Raw genomic sequence first — 24,696 nt, forward strand, 5'->3', positions numbered from 1 at the left:
CAGGATAATACATGGAGTGGAGGTGGACTTTTAAAGGCGGACTAACAGGTCTTTGAGGATCAGAATTCTAGCTGATAGACAGGTGTTCAAATACTTATTTGCAGCTGTATCACAAATTGCTTAAAAAAAATGATACATTGTGATATCTGGATTTTTCTTTTTAGATTACCTCTCTCACAAGGGACATGCACCTACGATGAAAATTTCAGACCCCCTCCATGATTTCTTAGTGGGAGAACTTCTTCACTGTAACTATGGGTGTGTTGTCAAAACCTGGGTCAAGGGAAAGACTTGCACTCACTAATCTGAGCACCTCATCCTTTGACAAGTCCTCTGTTGGGCCTTTTATTTAAGACTATTTCCCTCTTCCAAAACTTGTGTTTCACGTGCAGCCAATAAAAGCACTGGAACAGAAAAAAATACTGTCGCTGTCAACCTTTCAACAAGTGGTTAAAGCTTGAATGGGGTGGTTTTTGAAGCTGTGACTCCTGCCTCATTCCACTCTATCCCAGCTACATTCTTTAATCTTGCGCTTGATAATCCAATGAAGGTCAAAGTCCTCTCTCTTGCTGGTGCATCTTTTCCCAGCACATAGTGACCTTGTACAAGACTTTTCATTGATGTGGTTGGGCACAGCACACTGTGAACAGCAAGTCTCCTTCGTTATGAATTTATGTATCTTACCCATCATCCTTTGGAGGGTATCACTGATGGTCTTCTGACCAAATGTCAACCGTACAGTCTTCCCCATATTGAACCCAAATGAGACAACTGAATAAAAATGAAGCAACTTAACAATACCTGAAAATACCTACACAGACGCTTTGCGTTTAGTAGACGATTAGTGTGTGACACGCCGTTTAAAACATGGCCTCCAAAATTTGGGCTGATTTCTTCACAGTATTTTTTTTAATTTGTGAAGGCGGCACGGTTGGCCTAGCTGGCAAACCGTTGGCCTCACAGTTCTGAGTTCCTGGGGTTCAATCCCAGACCCGCCTGTGTGGAGTTTGCATGTTCTCAGTGTGCCTGCGTGGGTTTTCTCCAGGCACTCCGGTTTCCTCCCACATCCCAAAAACATGCAACATTAATTGGACACTCTAAATTGCTCCTAGGTGTGATTGTGAGTGTGACTGTTGTTTGTCTCTATGTGCCCTCCGATTGGCTGGCAACCAGTTCAAGATATACCCCGCCTCCTGCCCGTTGACAGCTGGACTAGGCTCCAGCAGTCCCCGCGACCCTAGTGAGGAGAAGGGGCTAAGAAAATGGATGGATGATTTTGTGGAGTTTATGAGTTGGAAGCCCAAATTAGATAAAAATAAACACATAAATATGTAACATAGTGATATTACTTTCACGAAAGATTTATTGCACCACAACTTGCAGGTAAGCAACATAATGTGCACACGACTGATAACCAAAAAGGTACGAGTGATCTCAGACACTTTAGGAATTAAATAATGGTTTATTTTTTGCATGAACGAGCAGCTGTATTAATGCTGCTCTTTTAAAATGGCATAAAATGTGGTCATTTATAAAACTGAAAAAAGATCACTGTATGCTTAGATTGAAGCAGAGTACATACTTGGCATCTTAACCTAAAACAAGGGCAATAAATCTGTTAGCCTTGTGTCATCTAAAACCTTGCACAACCCACTGAGCTGCATCAGACCACATCAGAGCCCAATAACAAATATAAAATAAAAACAGCAGTATGCTGACGCTAACCTCTTATTGATGTGCTTCTCATCCTTCTCATAGGGCTTGACAAACCACTTGCCGATGCGCACAAAGCTACGATTCATGAGGCAGCGCTCCAGCAAGTTGTGGATGGCTTTGAACAGCAGCGTACGGCACTCGTAGGAAAGACCGTTCTCCCAGAGTCCATCATCCTCAGCTGGGGGGAGAGAAGCAAACAGTGAGTGGAGACATTTACTTTGGCATTTTCTGAGGCCATTTAAAAAAACATCATATGTAAAAGAGTAAATGAGGTACATGTTCAGACCGCATTAAAACATTTTGCAAATACAGCATGCGCTTGCCCACTCCCGGTACACCGTTCACGGCCTTGCATATTTGCAGATTTTGTTCTCCAAGTACAGTAATCCCTCTCTACTTTACACTTTACCTATTCCGGTTTCAGTGCATCGTGTTTTTTTCACCCCCCATCCCCCCAAAAAAAAGCCAGATGTGCATACAGTACGTACTGTATTACTGGAAGACGCATTGGTACAAGGTGAGTGATTGGTCCCCGGTGCGACATCAACCAATGAGAGCATGTGTGTATTCATCTCATGAGCTGATTGGCTGCACATCATCAAACCCTCACCCATCAACTTCCATTACACCCTATCATTTGTTTTTCCTATCCGCCATTTTCTACGCTATTGACTGTGTGTGAGACAAGCTCTCTGGTTCACAATGCCGTCAAAGTGGTGTGCTGACGCAAAAGCTTCTTCCAAAATGCCCAAGAAGAAGAGGAAGATGATGATGATTGGCAAAAAAGTAAAACTTTTGGATATGATCAAAAACGTCAGAAGTTACGTTTTAATAGCGCCATTGTGGCGTGAATGAATCATCGGAGCGCTACATAAAGAAGATTGTGGTAAACATCCGTAAAACCGCCTCAATAACTAAATAAGGAAGCAAAATGTGTAGTGACTCCACAAAATAGGAGGTTGTTCGAAACGAACTGTGGACAGAAAATTGCAGAAAAATTGCCCGGTGACGATGAGACGATGAAGAAGATGAAGAAAGTGCTGACGAACCTCAAGGTGCAAGGCGGGATTCACCCCATTGAGGACAAGGTTTTTTGGCAAGCAAAGGTTGGTTTTAAAAATTTCAAAAGCGTTAGAGCCTCAGATGCGTGCGTTAATATGGTACAAGCTGTCAAGTTTAGCAATTGCGTTGAATGGGTTATGTCCTTGTACAGGGGGATTTTGAAGCAGAAGGAAAAACAAAGACAACATGTTTTTCTCAAAGATAAAAATCTCAGTTACACCGTCAGAACTGTTGGATTAATTGTACATAAAGTTATGTCATATTTGCTCTCTTGTTTTGCTTTTAATACTTGATGCTATATGTCCTTAAACAATGTGATGCAACGAAGAAAGGCACTTTGGGGACGTCACAACGGTGAGACGGCGGTGACGTCAAAACGAGAGCAGAGCTGTGTGTGATTCAATAGTAGTAGTGCGACATTTTAAAGCACTGAAATTATTTTCTGACAAATGTACAGTAAATCACAGACAAGATGGGATTTTGGACAGCAAATAAATATGAACAGTAGGCAAATCATGAAAAGGTTGCTCAGGGGCAATCTGATGATAGGGCCACAACTTTTCCAAGGACCACACACTTGAGACTGGATCCCTAAACAAACCATTTCTTGAAAATGCAAAGCAGTGAGCCATGTCTTAAGTGAAATTTGAAAGTCATATCAAGCAAGCCATGAAAATCCAAGGAGTGCACTCACTGTGACAAAAGACAGGAAGCTCGAGTAGAAACCTGCTGCTTCCTGCTTTTAGGCTGTGGAAGTTTCAATTCCTCCACTTTCTACCCTTTGTTCTCATTGCAGATGGTAGCATTTTTTCCCCCTCAATGTATCCAATTTCTGGTTATGTTATGTGTATAATGAATCACCATCAATGAGCGTGATATATTGCTCATCTCTACATACAGCCTGCATGAGTTACTTCCAGTCATGCACACCGTTATTGGCATTCAGAAAGTAGAAGTAAGGAAGGAATATGGCCAAAAGAAAATAAATGAAGTGAAACAGTTTTCTATGGAGAACTTGTGTTTGATACAAAAGGGAAAAGGATAAACAATATTCTATGGACAGTTGAACCAAAAACAGCATTTTAGCAATGCACACAAACAGCATGCATGAAGCCTTTAAGGAAAAGAACACCCTGTCAACACACAAGAATGGATGAGGATCCAAAATGGTGTCGGGCTGCTTTGCTATATCTGGGACTGAATCCCTCGACTGTATCACAGGATTTATTAACTAAAAAAAATTGTCACGAGATTTTACATGTTTATGTCTCTCCTGAGTGTAAGAAAGCTTGGTTTGAAGCGAAGACTGGGTCATTCAGATAGACAAAGACCCAAACCACATATCCAAAAGCAAAGCAATTTTTGTAAAGGAAAAAAGTTATTGTTTTAAACGTACATTTTCTATTTAGACGTCCATCGAGTGACTCTCTAACATGGACTTAGTATTAAAAATGTTCAAAAAAAGCCTAGGCTTTGTCTTACAAGTGTCCAGAAAAGGCCTCTGAGAGGTACTGCTGTCTTCTATCTGCTTTGTCCATATTTGGCTTATACAGCCCACTTTCCTCTGATTGGTTGCCTCTGTTCAGAAGACCCACTTCTGAGAGCACAAGTGTTTCTTACGTTGACAGCACTGGCTCGGGAGCAGAAAGGGAAGGTGGAGACCTTCGCTAATGACGTATATGCTCAAGAAATTTGAATGACAATTTCAGACCTCTCAGCAGAGAACCATCTGGAACTCGGGAATCCATGCATTTTTTTAAATTCATATTTCACATTTTCAGAGCCACTATAGAGACAATATTAAATTCCAAATTCTATAAAAAGTTGGTTTGGCCTAATATGGAGCCCTTTAAATGGCTAGCAATGCTTTCTGATCTCAATCCAAAATATTTGATCGATGAAAAAGGTCTGGTACATTTCTATTTATTTCTAAAGATATTATACAAGTAATGCAAAAAATTATAATGATGAGAACAACTGTATTGTACTCTGTCACATAACTGTGGCATGAATCTACATGTGCACTGTGTTGCTCGTTACGTTTTGATTAAATCGCTGGAGGTAAGTAATGAAGTGAAAAGAACGCCTGTGTGATTTCAGTCAGTTGGTTCTCTTCAGCCAGCGCTGCTGCTATTGAGATTTTTCACAGCAAAACCAACGGATGCCGAAACGTATTTGCCTTCATAACCAAAAAAGCAAAATAACACATTTTTGAGTAACATGTAAGCAGGAGCATAACATGAAACATAATTATGGTATGAATTGTATCTCCAAAGTGTAATTTAAATATGTGCTTCAATTGCAAATAATAATGTTCCATTTTGAGGGTGAAAATTATACTTAGTTTGCATTATATAGAAGAGTATTCATGAGAGTCTATGGTCCAAGTGGTGGGAATGACTACATTATCCCAAGAAGCATATCACAAGGAGAAACAGGCTGCATTGACTTGGCTGCTGGAAAAGCCATTGCTCACATCTGACAGGATTTGCTGTCTTTTGCGTCATGTCTCCAACAAACATGAGCATTCAAGAATGCTGTCCCTGCATGAGCACAGTAACCCACTCTTCGTGTCAGCTTAGTGTGCACAAAGGAAGGCCTAGCCACATTAATCAAAATGTCCTGAATTATTAACTGCAACTGTGCCTTGCCACTGTAATGCATCATTAGTTAAAATATTTCAAAATGTCAATGATGAAAATATCGTGTTACCTGTGTCAGTGTCAAGCAGCGCTACATTTGAAGCCTTACGAATTTCGACAGCCCTGAAAACATACTAAAATAATACTAGAAAAATACAACGTCTACTGAACTGTGAAGTAAGAAGGGTGACATGCCGAAAAGGCAACTTTAATTTATCGGTCTCATAAACAATCCATTGATCATCACAATAATAAAAGAATACATCCATACACGTAGGATCAGAGCAGCATTATTTAAGCCTCTTTCGACAATGATTTTGTAGTTTGTATCAAAAACACAAATGCCTAAAAAACCACTGGTGGCTCTCTGGAGTCCTAGGAGGCTGGTAAATGATTTTTAATAGATTAATAAATGGTGTATCATTAAAAATAAAAGAGAATGCCCAAGTACGGCAACCACAATGCAACAATCAATGGTGATTAATTCAGTGGCGGCTGTCCAATAAAGGGTGCGAGCAGGACATGAAAAAAATGAAATAAATATTCTATAATAACATGCAAATGTTTTTAAAAACATTTGTATCTATTTGATACATAAGATGAATAATATGTGGTTAATGTAGAAAATAAAAGTTTCTTTTCATCAATCTGTGTTGTCTGATTTGTAAGGTGTTTCAAGATAGATTCTCAACCGTATCAAACAGTCAATTTCAAAGAAAAATTAACTTTTGATTGATTATACATAAAAAAGGTTACTTTGCTTTGAGTGAATTAACAGCTGGTTTTACAAGATACCTTGGAGGCAAGTATAGAGGGAAAAAAAAAATAAATAAAATAAAAAAAAAAAAAAAATCAACAAGATATCAGCCCGCACATCCCTTCTGAGGTACTACTGACAGCCAATGAGTACGAGTAACTTTACATAGGAGTTTTTCGAGGTACTGTACAACCAGCTGCCCGGACAGTTTTTTGCTTTGCGAGCCAGGATTTGACGTACAAATGACTGCTGTAGATGGCGCCGCGATTGTTAAGATGCTGAAATGCAAAGGTTCTGCTCAGCTTTCCGAGCTTCACTAGGTCTTTCCGTTTGTGCGCCGGCCCGCAGTGGCATCTCTGTGCAGATGTGCTAGCATTTTGTTATTTTGTTTTTAGTACAAGTGAATTTTCATCCCTGCAGCCCGGGAAACCAATTGCTAAGGGAAGCGGCGAGAAGAAGAGGATGACGTCGATGCATGTGTAATAATAGAAAACACAAAAACGGTGTATGAGTGAACGTCTTGGCAAAGAGTTATGACCGTTCTATGTTAGCAATATTGTAATGCCCTCAGTAAAGGGCAATGAGGAAAAGGAGTCATCACTGGGTTTTAGTCGCTTCTTATTCAACCCTTCGGCAGCACACACCGAATACTCTGACAACTAGCTGTTGCTCTGGTACAAACTCGACCGCCGAGTCTGCTTCTACATTTTCTTAGGGGTACACTCATAATCAGAGCTACTGTATTTCAATATGTACAATTCTCAAGCAGAAGGAACCCATCAAGTCGAAAACACCAGCGAAGGCAGTGAAAATTATTTTGAAGCTACGGAGCTGAGGAGGAGCTGACGACAGAGGAATTCCAGAAGCGAGAGATGGAGCAGCATAAGCGGTGCGGAGTGAGAGTTATACTATGCAACTATAATCTATCTATATTGATTGATCTACCTATCTTTACCAGGTAGCTAGTCTGATCATCCTGCAAGGGGGATCCCATCATCTGTGGTTTCTTACCAAGGCTTCACCCCCACTCTCCCCTCCCCCCAACAATTAGGGATTCTGGGAGTTTTTCATTGCCCGGATGGGGTTTTAGACCAGAGGATGTGGGCTTGTGAAGTGTTTTGACACTATTTTGTGATAAAGGGCTATATACCGTAATTTCTCGAGTATAATGCGTCCTGAAGTCCTGGTATTCTATGCGACAGAAGAGTCTCCACTAGGATGAAGGGCAAAGTTTATAAAACAGTGGTGAGGCCGGCCATGATGTACGGATTACAGACGGTGGCACTGAAGAGACAAAGGGGAAGCAGAACTGGAGGTAGCAGAAATTGCTGAGGTTCTCGCTTGGAGTGAACAAGTTGGATAGGATTAGAAATGAGCTCATTAGAGGGATAGCCAAAGTTGGATGTTTTGCTGACGAGGTTCGAGAGAGCAGACTTTGATGGTTTGGACGTGTCCAGAGCCGAGAGAGTGAGTATATTGGTAGAAGAGTGCTGAGGATGGAGATGCCAGGCAAAAGAGCGAGAGGAAGACCAAAGAAAGGTTAGATGAGGACAGTGAGTGTTCGAGAAGAAGATGCACGAGATAGGCTGAGATGGAAAAAGATGACACGGTGTGGCAACCGCTAACGCGACAAGCCGAAAGGAAAAGAAGAAAAAGAATGCATCCTGAAGGATAATATGCACCCCTAAAGTTGACCTAGAAAAATCAGGAAAACGCTTTTACCAATGTACAATGCGCACCACCAATTTGCTGCTACCCATATGCTCAAAATATTGGGAATTATCTGTATTTACATTTTGTTGGGTTTGTACTTGTATTGTTTTTCAAAAAACTCTGTACAAGAATCATTAATAATAATCATTGTGCACGTGCTGATGTAGCTGTATTATAATCTTGGGACAGGACACGCTTGTCGTGGTCCCTCTAATTGTCAGAATGGAATCCCTACACCAACTAAAATAAATGCTAAACGATAGCATAACATTTTATTAATACTGTTGATAACACATATAACAGTCTTAAATAAACATTTAACACTGTTTGACTTAAACATTTTTGCATTAAATATTTGGGCATAAAACGAGATTTTAATATTTTTAAAGTGCCACTGTCATGAAATGCATGATTTTTACTATGTTATTAATGAAAAAACATCAGCCGACATGGACCCATGCGTATTTTCACCACAAAACGTGATTTTGACATATACACCTTTTTGTAACTCCTGCCATGAAAATCCTCTAGAGGGATTTATTTTCGAGAAAAAGCAGGAAGTGACGTACATGGCAGGACACCCCTCAAGTGGACTCGTTTGTTTCTATTAGTTTTACCTCCAGGAAGGTAGCTCGTTGATCTTTCGTGTTAGCCAAAATGCTGGCTCGTTGCAATGCTGGACATTGCTTGAACACTCGGGGGGATGGATTTACCCTTCATAAGTTTGCAAGAGACCCAGTTTGTCATGAAGTAGGGTTAGGAATTTCTTTTAAAAGCAGCTGCACAACTCGCCATTGTAGTCGACATTTTATGTCTTGGTTTAAGTTAAAACAAATTCAAGGGCAGTCGTTTCTGGTCTTTGGTGCAGTAACAACAAATATGTGTACCTAAATATAATGCGCTCTGTTACCTTTTTGAAAATATTTTTGGAAAAATTTGTACATTATTTTTGAAAAATGACGGTACATAATAAACTTCACTTTGTAAGAGTTTTATGACTGAAACAGGTCCTGGGATGGAAATGTTGTTTACACGTGACAACACAAATGTTAATCAGGGAACAAATGTAGTTTAATTTTGGTGGTTTTGTTCTATTCAAGAAATGATTAAGTGCTAATAATTATGAAATGTAGTTCTTTGTGAGGCCAGAAAAAAATTCTGCTTTAATTTGAGCAAAAGTACTGCCATTTTTAGTTATTAATATTAGTCACAGTAGTAGTGGTGGGAAACGTACATGACGCATCATTTAAAAATGTAGATTTATTTCATGAGTATCTGAGGCTAAAAACTCTTGCTGCCTTTTTGATGGCATGTTGTGTTCCTCAAGATAAGTGGCCTCATTGAGACAAAGATTTATTGGCCAAGCTGATGGCTGGGGGAGTTTTATGACACTGCCTCCTGTGTCGCAGGCCCAGATGAAGTGACCTTTATAAAAGCTCTTAAGCGGATGCACAGCAGCTCTGTTCAAAACACCGCCACCTATTGTACCACACGCAAGGACACACAAAGCACAACTTGCTCATTACATAAAGCAGAATTTGGCAGACATCACAATTTCTTGAGTCCATCACAAAATGGTGTGTATCCATTAGTTATAGAATGTGAAAAGAGCTTTGGGAAATATTTTTAAGAGGTGGTCGATGTCAGGTGATCCATCCACATTATTTCATATACATGCATGTATAAGCACTTAGCGCAACGATCGTTAAACAGCAAGATAAATGCTTTGTGATCGAGCGCGCTCGTGGGGATTCTACCAAGGTTGGCCACAAGGTTTGTCCTATCCTCCATTTCGTCTTTATCTGCAAGTGGGGAGAAAGAACAAGCACAGCTGTACAAAGCCTGCATCACTAATTAATGACTATTTCCTGAGCAGAGAAGGGACAGAGAGACAGTGAGGAGGGAGACTGCACCCATGGGCCGGCACAGCATGCATGGCCGAGTCTCAGCGCTATGCCAGTCAAGAGAGATCTATCAAAGAGCAGGAGACAGGGAGCTGGAACAAGAGGACAAAAAAAGGGAACCACATAGGGTGGTTCACAAGGAAGAGATTCGCCCTAAAAAAACTGTTCTCTGATATTGGGCTAACCAATTACGTGAATATATTGATTAATTGATCTTTTTAAATCTGGACAATTCCCCCCCCCCCCCAAACAACCAAGAGAATCGTGTCACGGCTGACCAACACTGTTTACAGTACAGGACACTGATGATATTGGGGGAGAGAGAGAACCCACTTTAGAGAATAGGCACAGTTGGTCAGTCATTTGGAATTGGTTTGTGTTTGCAGCATCACAGAATGAGAAAAAAAAAAAAAAAACAGCTGCTGCAAAGTTTGTTCTAAGCCTGTTGCGGCCAAAATAAATGAGTAGATAGCGGAATCCTTTTTACACTGTTTTGCTTATGAATTATTTGCAAAACACTGTTTAGTGTATTTTGAATTATAACAAGAATCTGGTGGAAGGCAACCACAAGTTGATGAGGCTGAATACCCCCCACTATTATTGCGGATTCAGTGCATCGATGAGTTTTTTGGTTTGTTTTATAGGTCAGTGTAGTGCAGTGACTCACCAACACATCTCCGATACACTTACAATTTTTATGTGGCAGCATTGACTCATATTAGGTTAACTGGGCTCTTTATTCTTAGCATAAGAAGAAACATGACCAAAATCTCAACTAATACATTTGGTTAGTCACCAAATTGCTCGAGAATACAACATGACCTGAAAGCCACTATTCCAAACACAAGCCACATTCAAGCTTTATGAAATACATTCACAAATAGCAAAAAACCTAGCCTGACAAACAGGTCACGCATACACTCCTAACAATATCGACAAGAACAAATGCAAGTAAAAAACAGTATAGCTTCATTTTTTAGAACTACCGATCTGTAGTTAAAAACATCACCGCGATTAATTCTGGATTCCCAAAATTATTTTCACTCACGAAACTGAAAGGACCATGTGAGGTGCGGTCCCAATTTCCACATGGGCTGCTCTTCATGTCATTTAAGCAGAGTACATTTTAAAAAGACTTTAAAAGTGTAATAAGGGTAAAAAATATTATGTCTTTCTCGCTCTCCATACAGAGACACAACAAATATTCACTCACTACTTCACAGGTTTTATGTATTGCAGGGGTTTTCTGGAACAGAAACTCCATGATAAACGAGAGCTTACTGTTTGGCCAAAGCTATGGCACACGTGTTGAAAAAGCAGTTACTTATCCACGTACTGATTCACTTCAATGGTGGTACCAGCTGTTGTGATGATCTACACATAACCTGTGCTATCGCTTATTCAAATCTGAGGGGCTCCATTTACCACAGGTTGCCTTATTCCCCCTCAAATCAGAGCACATCACTTTTTAATTGACAACTTGCAATAGTATGACTTCACAATAAGAGAGAGGAAGTTGACCTAACATGACAGCAGCATGAAATAAACTTGCTACAGCTGAATAATACAGATTAGAAATACCTCTATCCCATCCAAGATGGTTTTTCCAGTGTCAGGGGTGTTACTGTAATATGTAAAGGGTTTCCCTAAAGCCTCATGTTGTAGACAGGCTTATTTTCCTTGACCAAAGAAATGTTTATTAAAAGTAAGCAACCTACAGTGCCTTGTGAAGGTATTCGGCCCCCTTGAACTTTTAAACTTTTTGCCACATTTCAGGCTTCAAACAAAGATATAGGTGGGACACAATCAGGAAGTGGAATGAAATTTACTGGATATTTTATATTTTTTTAACAAATAAAAAACAGAAAAAGTGGGGCGCGCAATATTATTCGGCCCCTTTACTTTCAACGCAGCAAACTTACTCCAGACGTTCAGTGAGGATATCTCAATGGTGACTGATGATGATAAATAGAATCCCCCTGTGTGTAATCAAGTCTCCGTATAAATGCACCTGCTCTGTGATCGTCTCAGGGTTTTGTTTAAAGTGCAGAGAGCATCATGAAGACCAAGGAACAGACCAGCGAGGTCCAAGACACTGTTGTGGAGATGTTTAAAGCCGGATTTGGATTCAAAACGATTTCCCAAGCTTTAAACATCTCAAGGAGCACCGTGCAAGCAAACATATTGAAATGGAAGGAGTATCAGACCCCTTCAAATCTACCAAGACAGGGCCGTCCCTCTAAACTTTCACCTTGAACAGGGAGGAGACTGATCAGAGATGCAGCCAAGAGGCCCATAATCACCCTGGATGAACTGCAGAGATCTACAGCTGAGGTGGGAGAGACTGTCCATAGGACAACAATCAGTCGTACACTGCACAAATCTGGCCTTTATGGAAGAGTTGCAAGAGAATGCCATTTCTCAAAGATATCCATAAAAAAGTCTTGTTTAAAGTTTGCCACAAACCATCTGGGAGACACACCAAACATGTGGAAGAAGGTGCTCTGGTCAGATGATACTAAAATCAAACTTTTGGCCACAATGTGTTTGCAACAGTGTTTGGCATAAAAGCAACACAGCTCATCACCCTGAACACACCATCCCCACGGTCAAACATGGTTTGGGCCTGCTTTTCTTCACCAGAGACAGGGAATATAGTTAAAATTGATGGGAAGATGAATGGAGCCAAATACAGGACCATTCTGGAAGAAAACCTGTTGGAGTCTGCAAAAGACCTGAGACTGGGACGGAGATTTATCTTCCAACAGGACAATTATCCAAAACATAAAGCCAAATGTACAACGGAATGGTTCACAAATAAACGTATCCAGGTGTTAGAATGGCCAAGTCAAAGTCCAGACCTGAATCCAGTCGAGAATCTGTGGGCAGAGCTGAAGACTGATGTCCAAAAGCGCTCTCCATCCAAACTCACTGAGCTCAAGCTGTTTTATAAGGAAGAATGGGCAAGAATTTCAGTCTCTCTCGATGTGCAAAACTGATAGAGACATACCCCAAGCGACTTGGAGCTGTAATTGCACCAAAAGGTGGCGCTCCAAAGTATTAATGCAAGGGGGCCGAATAATATTGCACATCCCACTTTTCAGGTTTTTATTTGTTAAAGGGGAAGTCCACTCATTGAAAATAACAATGTATCAAATAGGTCATGTCATCGGTACTGTAACTTTAAAATAAAGATTTTCATCAGATATCATCTAAGGTTGTGTTGAGCATTTTTATATCGACAATTTTGAATGCATTAATCGCCCCAAGATGTGATTGTGAGTGGGACTGTTGTTTGTCTCTTTGTGCCTCCAGCACTCCCGTGACCTTCATCAGGATAAGCGGCTCAGAAAAGGGATGGATGGATCAGACCAGAGCAGTGATTTCCAACCTTTGAGCCACTGCACATATTTTAGAATTAAAAATCTCGTGGCACACACACAAAAATGTCACAAAAAGTAGATCAATTAATTAGTATACGAACTGCCATCTAATAGAAGCCCATTAAATTGTTTTGTCTGTCTCCATGCCTCACTGTTATAAATAGATAAAGATACATTTATTGTAAATGTATTTTTTGAGCAGTTATATACAAAAGTGTCAAAGTAAAAGGGACAGATCATTTGAATAAACACATTGCTCCATCTTGTGACCGTATCGGAGATCCGTTATCGCTTTTTTTTTTTTCTTTTAAACTCGCTGATCGGTCCGAAAATCCTGATCGTGTAAAGTCTACTTGTCACAAGGAAAACACTGAGTAATGCACTCCACTGCCATGGGCTGTATGCACGCTCACCATGCGAGACCCCATTGCTGAAAGAAAAAAAAAAGGATGTCAAAGTTTCCTGATCATTTGGACAAGCCAGTTAAATACTAGAATAATATAGTCTTGTCTCATGAGGGAAAAATGTAAATGTTCGGAGATGAAATGGCATTAGACATCACCCTAAAAATGGACAGTGACAAAAATCTGCTACCATCTATGAGGATGATGAAAATGAAAAGGGTGGGCATTTCAGCAGGATAATGATCCAGAACACACACTGCCAAGGAAACTCTCAGACCAATGCATGCAACCAGTTTCTCCATCTTGACGTGATCATTGCAAACAAAGGCTTTTGTACAAAGTATTAGATAAATATCAGTTGGATTGTTTAATACATTTTCCCCTGTGTCATTTCACATGATTACACAAACTTAATTTAATATTATTTGTTTTATTTTCCTTGCATATGCGGATTACTTTGGATTACTTTTCTAGCACTTTTGGAAATACATTTGAGGGTTAGGGTTAGACAAATACCTGTTTCAGCCGCTGCATACAGTATGCATGACTCTGAGAATCATTGCATGTTTTACATGTTAAACAACCATTAAAAGCAACTACAGAAATGTCATTCATTACCCCGTACAGTGTTTTGCATAGTTTGCAAGCATTAAGCTGAGAAGGTATGGTAAGTGGTTGTTAAAACTACACAACATGCACTTGTCTTAGTTTGAGGTTTACAATAGCGTATTTGCCGCACCTTCAATGAATGGCCTATTTTTAAGCTTTTTTTTAACATGTAAGTCGCACCGCATTATAAGGCGCATAGAATAGACGCTGCAGTAGAGCCTGGGGTTACGATATGCATCAATTAAATGGAGCTGCGCTAAAGGCTCAATATCGATTCATATATAAGGCGCACCGTTGGCTTATGAGAAAATGAAAGGCTTTTAGGTGTGCCTTGTAGTGGCAAAAATAGGGTAAACATAAACTGGGAGTCATAAAGTTGATGATTTAAGAATAATTCATTATTTGGAAAACTTCAGATTGTCTTGAAGACAGTTGTGTTTAATACCATCACACTACACTTATATTGTAAACTTTTTATGTGCCGGTCAAAGAAAAATGAAAAAAAAAAAAAATGCCAAAAGACCACCAGTGTCTTGAAAAACTAAAGCCGTATCACTCCTATCTCAAGCCACCACTGTATACTGCATGCAGGATTTTTGTTGCAATTTCAGGCAGAAATTTTGTGTTGAAGCAGCCCCTGTTATTCATTTTCTTCAATGATACTTTTGTTTTGACTTTAACCGCAATGGGAATATTTATTCCAATTGATGATTTATTGATGTTGTCAAACATTTCAAATGTTTTGTTAAAAGCTATTGCCCCTGTGAAATAAAAATGAGTCTTTAAAATTTGACCACCAAATAAAAAAGTACTGTTAACAACCCTGTCAAATTTGAATGATGAATTGCTAAATGTGATTTGTGGATGTCCGTGTACGCAAGAGCGTGCGTGATGTCAAGCAAATGCAGGGAACACGCCAACTTTAGAAGGATTTCAACAGCCAGTGCATCCTCTTTACTAACTTTAACACACCATCTTAAACACAATGTGCATGCTGCAGAGTATAACACAATTAAATGAAAGTAACTGTAATACATAAAGTGCTGTATCATGTTAGGTTGCTGTAAATGTTTATACACCGGTTTGTAGAAGCACTTTAAATGAAATTATAATAAAATTATGCTTGTAAGCACTTTTTTTTTTTTAAAGTGATCATTATGGGTTTTACAGCATACTTGCTGTAAAGCCCTCACATGGGGAGAACCACAGTAACTGAGGCACTTTTCAGCCGTTTATTGTATGGCAGTAAAGAAGAGTAAAAATCAAATAAAATGAGCTGCTGTCAGACTCACTGATGACACATCACCTCACTCGGCCTACCTCTAAAAGGCACATTCAAGTATCTAAGATTGAGCCTACAATAGGTATAACACATATTTCACTAAATTTTATACTTACAATTTCTGCGACCCGAGTGATAAGAGGCACAAAAAAATGGATGGTTGGCTGGATGGATACAATGTGTTTTAAGAGAATGTTTTAAGATGTTACACAGATACACTGTGATGAGTTTAAACGTGTTTAAAGTGTATGAGTGCAGTAAAACTACTTTTTTTTTAAATTTTTTTTTTAACGTTCTCTCGCTCTCTCACATGGTTTTTCGTTTATTGCGGATGTGCAGGGTCTGACATTAAGCCTTTGAATGAGCCAAGTTAGAGGACAGAACAGTAGTGTCTGGTTGGAATTCAAAACACACCCCCACTCATAAGTCCAGAATTGTCCGCTCTTGTTTACTGGTGCAATCGACAGACAGTAACTTGTACCCATGTTTCCGGTCATAGCCTCTATTGTTTACTTGGTCGCTCATTGCGCACACGTCTCACAAGCATGCTATTCTGATTTTGGTACAGCATAAGCATGTTTTTTTCTTTTTTGTCAAGCCCATTATGTCATCCAATCACAACAGAGATGGGAAAAGGAAGCACACTATCCTCATGGCTCATGAAAGCGACGCCATCTTGCCAGGACGATACAATTCCTACCAATTAGTCTGTTAAATTGAGGTTCCACTGTAATTTTGACAGATTTTTTGCAAATTTAAGTTGGTTAAAAAAATAAACAGTAATAAAATGACATGCTTGTAATTTCGACATTTGATGTGTAGACCTCATGAGTCAAAATCAAAACTTGGCACTCAATTGTGCAAACAAACGTATCATTGCTGATTTTATAAATACATATTCAAAAAGTAAAATCTATTAGGTTGATTTCCAGTTTTCTGACTTGTCCTATATGTAGCTGGGCATTATTTTCTCTGAAAATATGGATTAATTTGATATTCATATGTGGTTTGGGTACTCTGCTGTAACACATTTGGACAACTTGGGATAATTCATGAGGTTTGCTTTCTTGAGCAAAAAGTTGTGGGATCTTCACTAAGTCCACAAAAAAAAAATGGGATTGACCTGACAAAAAAAGTGAAGTGGGGGTCAGTCTCACAGGATGTAAAAGAAAATGCCACTTGGATATATATATTTTAAAAGCAGTAGCAAAAAAGAGTACTACTAAAAAAAGCTTTTCTTCCTTTAATCACCATATCCATGGATGCAGTACAAAGTGATCATCAAGAATGGCCAAGGAGATGGACACTTTAAATGCAGCACTAGTTCCCTTCCTCACTCACAATCTTCGTTGTCTCTCTCATTCTCTTAAGATCTAACATTCAGCAATGACTAAATATATGCTGCAACACCCATGCATTTTCAAAATGGTGGGATAGCCACACCATCATATTAAATCGAAAACAAATATATAACAACATGAGGTTGGAAATGTGTAGGAGCTGTTGCCCAGTGGCAAAGTTGTATGTAATGTGGGGGTCAGGGAAACAGCTCCGTGCAGCATAGCAATGCAGAGCTGGTTGTTAGATGCAACGATCCATGAGAAGCTACAGTACAGTTAGACTGTGTCTTCACTGCAAAGACACTGAGCCCAGTAGATGCCCTTTTAATAACATTTCTGCATGGCTACCTCCATAAGAAAAAAAAATGTAAAAAGGATGGTAAAGTTTGCTGTTTGTGTCAGTAAGTATATAGTCCGAACCCTCTGGCTTGAGCACTTACCATTACTATTCCCTAGCCTAGAACATGTTGTTAATATGGATTGTATAATTTCACACTTATCTCTCACTGCAGTGTTTTTCAACCTTTTTCGAGCAAAACCACACGTTATTCATTCAAAACAATCCCACGGCACACCACCAGTAGAAAATGTAAAAATAAATCTCTGCCGCTTATATGAACAATATGCAATTGTTCTCACCAAAGCGTAGTGAATAAAAATCAAACAAACGCAAACCAAATACATTTAATAATCATATAATACTCACTCCATGTGACACCTGGGCATGTTTGGATTAAGATAGATCTGATATTCTGGCAGGAATTGATGAAACACATAGCTCTTCCTCAACAGGTCTCTGGTTTTACTTTTTATAGGAGTCAGGCTTGAAAAGCTCATCTCACAGAGCTATCTTGTGGGAAATGGGAGCAATGTCAAACTAGCTTCAATTGAGGGAATGGCGTACTCCTTGGCAGTAGCCAACCAAAAATCAGCGAAGCTTAGCTTTAAACTAGGATTCAGTTAGTTTCTCCAGTTGCTCGAGTCATGTCCTTTCCACCAACCGATGCTGAACTCTATGGGTCCCTCATGCACTCAAGGGATTGAATGGAGGCTGAAGAAAAAAAGTGTTTTAAAATGTTTCACTAATATCTCACATAATGCTCTTGTGTTGACATTTTGCCATTGCTCCAAACAAATATGACTGTTCATCGGAGATGGTACACTGTGGCGACCCCTAACGGGACAAGCCGAAAGAAACTTACTAGTATGAACATTTCAAGATTTCCATTTTCCACATTGTTTCTAGAGTTGCAGCTTTGAATGGAATCCATTTATTCTATCTGTGTTGTAAGCAGGTTTTCAGTTCAGATTTGCATACATGTATTTAGTTCATTTAGATGGTGAAAAATGTCAACCAAGTATGCCAGGTTTGCACACTACTCCACAGTTGCAAGCAGCTTTATGTAATCGGACCTCTCATTTGTCAGAAACACGTATTTCCTCCAGCAGTTCATAAACACGGGCGAGTGAGTACCTTGCTACGGGGCAACCACCAGACTTCTATGAAACAATAAAGCGCTATATTCCGCACCCATTTCCTCACATAATGATGCAAATATGCGACTTTTCCAAGGTTATAATTTTAGAAAGTTCACCATGCGCACAGCATCATCCAACATAGGATCTCGGTCTGCCGGTAAGGTCTCACAGTGTAAAATGCAGTGCGTAACAGTCACATGGAGGTCTCTTTCTTTCACTCTGCTTACAAAGCCTTTGGTACGTCCGACCATTGCTGATGCTCAATCAGTACAGACACCTGTGCAGTTTTCCGATTTAAGTCCACTTTGTTCAAGATATCCAAGACAGGACCTTAAAAAAAAATTCCTCTCCTGTTGTTTTTTTGTTGCAATGGCTGGCGAATTATTTTTTCTCTTATAGCATATCTATCCACAAACTGCACACTGGCCAGGAGTTGGGAATGTCCACTATCAGTGGACTTTTCAAGTTGCAATGCCCAGTCAATAGTGATACAGACCTTTTCCAAAACCAAATTTTCAATGTCTGCAGCAATGTCACCAATATGTATGGAGATGGTGTTAAATAAAAAACGGACTTTGGCGATGTCTTTAGTCGCTCTAGGTCTAAGCATCTGATTTACAATGGCGGGAAGTATTAATGTCTCTGCCACAGTGTGTGACTTTTTGTCTTTTGCTTGTCACTCACCCTGTCCTTTGCCTAGTTGCCCAAAGACCAAAGGTAAATGAAAAACATTTTTATTCTTCTTTACATTATGGAGTTTGAATGCTTACTTTTGGCAGAGGAGGGTGTTGGGGATCTTGGAACGGATTAGGCTATTTATATGAAAAATGCGCTTCTACTTATGAAAAATTCATGTTACGAGACAACTTCCGGAACAAATTAATTTCATAAATAGAGGTACCACTGTATTATTGTAAATAAAGAATGTACAGCTAAACTTTTATACACAATTATTTGGAAACTAGCAACAACTTTGCAGTTGAGCCTTTGCAAACATGTTGAAAATGCGGTCACAAGATGGAAAAGGCAAGAATTGCAAGGAAATTTTTAGTTATTCTTTTGAAGAATACATTGTAAGAACGATGATGAATTTTCCGATGTTTCGAACGATGAACACTATTCTGAACGGTCCCACGAAGACTGTGAAGAATACCAGCTTTATAGAGGCGTTAAAGGTTATCAATTTGAGCCAGTTAGACAGCACACATGTTCGAATGCAGTAGAAAGTGCCGAGCAAGCAGTCAGGCGCATGGAGCAGGATATGCCTCATGTTGGAAACAAAGACTGGTAAGCATCTGTGAAGTTCTTGTTTGCTTTAGTTAGTCATAAACTGATAAATAGTAAAGGCTTCGATATCGTGAATGTATAGACAAAATCTCTGTTCTTGTTTTAAAATTATGCAAACACTGTATTTAGTAAATAGGTACACGACCACCCAGCCGTTTGTTGCACAGCATTATGGATCTGCCTGTGCTTGTATGAGAAACTATCAGCAGTACGATGAGTGTACAAGGCTCGTTTATTATTGCACCAAAACAAACAGGTTATAATGTAGTCCACAGTCTAAGTTGGTATATTTTCTCAAATAAGGATTTTAATGAACGAAATCTGTTTAAAATGTTACCACATTAATTTGAGAGAAATAGATGGTGATGTCTTGCTTCACCATAAATATAATTTCACGTGGTAAACTGATGCCATAAGTACCAGTCACACAATACCAGGTCCACCTGTAGTGACGTACGAGGCTCCACCCCTGAAATGAGTTGTCTTTCAGATACACGAAACTCGGTCAAAGTTCGCGGACTTTAATTCATAAACGCTTAGACTTTGGTAAACACATCGAAAAGATTATGCATTTTATGGTACAGTCGAACATATATTTTCGTCTAGATAAGATAATTTGCGTTTGAAATTAGACATTACAAACACTTTAAAAGGCAAGCTCTTTATCCTTTTGTCAGGAGCATCAGAAAAACTCATTTCTGATGACTATACAACTGTGGGTTAATTCCTGTGAAGCAGAATTTGTTTGAAAACATTTTTGTGTGCATAAAACTCAGGAATAAATATTGTGAACAGAAACATGATTTTCTCACAAATCTGCTGGGGTATACTCGTGAATGCTCAGGAAGAACTGCACAACCACTAATGTAGACCATCATCAAATGTCCAAATACCACTGGGACTCAAATAGAAAAAAGGACCGAGACAAACTAGTCTGAACTTCGGAGACATACCATGGAGAAACTATTCCCACACAATTGCAAATTCCTATGAAGAAAAGATCAGTGTGTCTTTAGAGAGGGGGAGAAGGCAGCCATTTATCTTTTGATGTTGATGCCCCTGGTCAGAAGACTGCAACTGCTATTGGAGGGGAGAGGGCGATGAGAGTATGGTATTTGCATAACAATAAATGGATATTCCAAACCTATGGAAGGGGGAGGGCTGCCATTTAATTCAACAATGGCAATCACTTCTGGGGGACAATTTCAGTATGTAGCCAGGGGAAGATTAGAGTTACTTCTCTTGTGTTACAACAGTAAGGTGGGTTGTCCAATAATGTTAAGACGGTGCTTGGCACTTTGTTACCCTTACATTGTCTCAACAGTGAATCAGTGTCAGACGTTTCAAAAAATCCTCAAATTTCTTCCCTTCAGTACCCTCATCTTTTTGGCTCAACTCCTTCTCCCCCCTCCCCCTCCCCCTCCATGTCCCTGGAGAGAAGGGATTACTGGCACGCTGGTTTACAGAAATGGCACTTGGTCAAAATTAAGACTTTCACAGGCCGCTAATCTAATGAGGGTTGAAGAGAGGGAGAACGACTGCAATTTCATCTTGCAAAAGTAATGGGAATACATCTGATTTAAATGATAACCACCAAATTGCACCAACATTTGGAATAATGATGAAAATAGATTTTTTTTTTCTTCATTTTCAAAACAAAAGTATACCCATTGGTTTATTAACTGGATTCATTTTTAACTACACTCACTGCAGATGCAAGGTAAGACATGCATGCTCTCTTCTCTAGAAAACTTCTCAACACCACAATCAACTCTAAATTCTGCATGTACACAGAGTTGTTTCTAAGAATCAATAAACGTAACGTCTAATCCTGGATGCATTGAAGGATCCTTAGACTATACAGTAAAGAGTGTCAATCAATAAATGACTTCCAGCACTTGAACTGTATTATCATTCTAACCTTTGACTCAGTATCTGTGATTACTTGTTAACACGTGTAAGCCAGCCACTAGTATAAAAAGTATACTTTTGCAAAGTTATCTTAATATATTCGTACTTGGGACAAAATTTGAGAGTAAATGATTTTTGTGTTTATTGTGTGGTTATATCCTGGCTAAAAATTACAATCACAAAAATATGGCACAAATGTGTGAGTGTACCTGTGTGGACAAGCCACACCTTACACACACGCACGCACGTTTGAGAGCCCAACATTTGGGGGGGATATAAATAAATAAATAGCATTTGTGTGTAGATGGAACATTGCATGTTTGCAAAAAGTGCCATTAAATCCAAAATGTATTGTTTTCATTCAAAATGATTGTTGGTCTAGTTTAAAAAGAACATCAAAAGTCACAAGCCTTGAAAAAAAGATGATTCATCATTCCCAATTCCCCAGCGATACAGCTGCTCTTGGCAATATTCACTCCTTTCATTTCTGGTGTGAAACTACCCAGAGCATGTGCAACCAATAGCGGGGGCTTTAACTTCTTCCTATTACAGCTCCTCGATACCACCCATCTTACTTTAAATGTAGCACTCTTAGACCTGAGGCATACGCTTCAGGCTATTACTGGGAACAGTTAGGAGGACTGAATGGACCGCTCATCGAAGCCTTCAGGCTTCACTCGGAGTCCACTTCAGGCATATTGTCCAATAATGAACTGAAGTCACATCAAAGATGGGCTTACCTCAGCCTCCAAAGTTCAATCAACATGGCAACAAGCATAAATAAAAATGGCCTCTCTCATCTCTTAGCACTGTTAGTGAGGAGGGAGCAGAATAAAGTAAGGAGAGGGCGCATTTTCCTCATTTCCACATGGTTGCACCTGCTTGCTGTGGTTTGCTTGAGTTAGAAGCTGAGCTCGGTTTTACACATTCTTAATTTCTTGTCCATTCTGTGTAGAATAGCCACACATGCTCTGATTAATGTGCAGCATGGCAATATACTCACCCTGATTTGAGCCTCCCCCCTCTCAAACAATAATGTGAACATGAGACCAAATAATAGCTGGTGTCTCCATGGTGAAAGCGGTGCCCTACAGGTGCTGGCACTACCAGTGTGGCTGGCTCATCAGTCAAAGATTTTAACATTTCCCTGGGGTGGCGACTTACAGGGTATCCCCTGTGCTCACCTGACAGGCACTGAAACCTTTATCATTTTTCATTGAACAACCAATAACATACCATGACAGTGTGATTTATGTTCATGTTTTTATTATACAGAAGCTGCCAACCCTTTACACTTTCCTATTTCTTTTACTGCTATCACTCTTCTGGCTTGAGTGACTCCAACAAATGGTGAAGTCGTAGCGGGGTGTTAATTTCATATTCATATATTATATTTCCTGCTATGGCACTTAATCACATTTAGCATGTCTTTTTCAATCATCTAATTTGGAAATACAACCCAAACTACTGTGATTTTGTTACAAGTGTTGCGCTTTTACATCAGTCAAAACACACAATGAAGAGTTCATTAAAAGCAATCAAACTGGTGGTGCGGAGGGTTACATTTTTATTTTATATACTTTTGTTGTCGAAACATGACGACTCAATTACTTACACAAAACTATCTCAGGTATAATAGTGTCTGGCATGTCAGCAAAGTATCAACTAAAGGACAGCTAAACTCACTTTCAAGTCAACGTTCATAACCCCAGATTTTCATTTTTAAACAAACAGCGTCTTTCAGGAATTCCTGCGGCTTCCAGAGCAGCCATAAAAGACTCTTATCACATATGCCGTTGCACTTCCCAAGACCTGTAAACAGACTTTGATGTGATGTGAGCTTCCCTTTTAACTATCATGCAGCTGCAAAGTACATTATACACTTACTCTCGCGCACACTCAACACTCTAAAGTCAACTCTCCTGTCAGGATCTAGTAAGGGACAACATGTACCATGTATTACTATGCAGCTGAAAAACACCATACTGGGAATGTACGTTAAGTAGCCCTCACCAGAAAGCTCAGGGTGGATGAGATCAGCAAAGTTGGGGTCATCCCCCCACCAGAACAGCCAAATTTCCCGCCGACCCTGGCGCTGGCTGCGTCGCCATACACTCAGCACGTCGGCCTTGAGACAGCGGCTGAAGCTGCACAGGATAGGATCCTCCTCCGTCACCGGGAACAGGATGGGTGCAGAGGTGGGACCCTGCCAGACAAACCTCTTCCATTTGATTCCTGTCAAGTCCGCCTGCAAGACAGCAGAAGGGGAGAGAGCCCTTTAGCGTAAGGCATCAGCGTTAAAAATAAGAGTGACAAAGGTGGCAACAATTGTATAAGAAGTAACATGAAACAACATAACAGGCTGCAACAACTTAACTGTTGCTATCTTTTCGGGAGAAATCGGGAAATTTACTTAACAGATTTAGTGTTGATGGATGGATGAATAATCTTTACATGTTAGTTTCATATAACCAGCTGATCATATTGGGTTTCATTTTTATTTTCCACTTCTTCCTTGATAAAACTAGAAAGGCATGACTCGTATACGGTATAAGAACAATTCATCTAACAATTGTGCTTTCTCCAGTTTGGTACTGTACCATATGTACGAAAAATTTGCTACAAATGTAAACATTTTTTAAATGCCACTCAATATATGGGAGAAAGAGGCCATCTCTTATCCTGAAATACCAAACACTGTTACAAATGCATTTTAAATATGATCCACATAAAACCTGCTCTTGTTCTGTGCATACACATAAAATAATCTTTGTGGCAAACAAATGTTTATGAATGAAATGCCTGTACCAGGTGGCATACCACATTACTTAAGTAATCACTATAGCCCTGCCCAAATACTGAATAGGAAAGGGAAAACAAGAAATAAATTATATTGACAAATACCACACATAACTGCGGTCTAACCAATCTGCAGCAAAGAAAGGAAGGAAACTGCAGCCATTGATTGCTTCTACAAAGAACTACATTAAATATTCACATGCTCTCAATATTTCTCTGAACATTATCTTTGAAACATAAATACTTCAAACATGGTCACACACCTCTAATCCTAATTATTGGCCTGTAGTTTAAGAAATGCAGCCTCGCTTTAACGAGTGGACAAAGCAAACATGAAAAGAGCACATGGGCAATAAGTCACCAGCAGTTATTTTAGATGTTAGAGCTGGAACATTTGGCTTCACTGCT

The 24,696-nt window shown here is 39.5% G+C and overlaps 1 protein-coding gene across 3 annotated transcripts in view; it reads right to left on the reverse strand.

Annotated features, from left to right (window-relative positions):
• med13a (mediator complex subunit 13a) overlaps window positions 1–24,696 on the reverse strand; it is a 103,612-nt gene that overhangs the window by 62,974 nt on the left and 15,942 nt on the right. For all 3 annotated transcript variants that reach the window (XM_061802645.1, XM_061802646.1, XM_061802644.1), the window contains exons 2-3: window positions 23,503–23,737; window positions 1,726–1,894 (exon numbers count right to left, since the gene is read on the reverse strand). In XM_061802645.1, the coding sequence (XP_061658629.1) occupies window positions 1,726–1,894; window positions 23,503–23,737 (404 nt within the window). The remainder of the gene's footprint in view (window positions 1–1,725; window positions 1,895–23,502; window positions 23,738–24,696) is intronic.

This window comes from Syngnathoides biaculeatus, chromosome 18, assembly GCF_019802595.1.
Source record: "Syngnathoides biaculeatus isolate LvHL_M chromosome 18, ASM1980259v1, whole genome shotgun sequence".
In the NCBI taxonomy this organism is placed as follows: domain Eukaryota; kingdom Metazoa; phylum Chordata; class Actinopteri; order Syngnathiformes; family Syngnathidae; genus Syngnathoides; species Syngnathoides biaculeatus.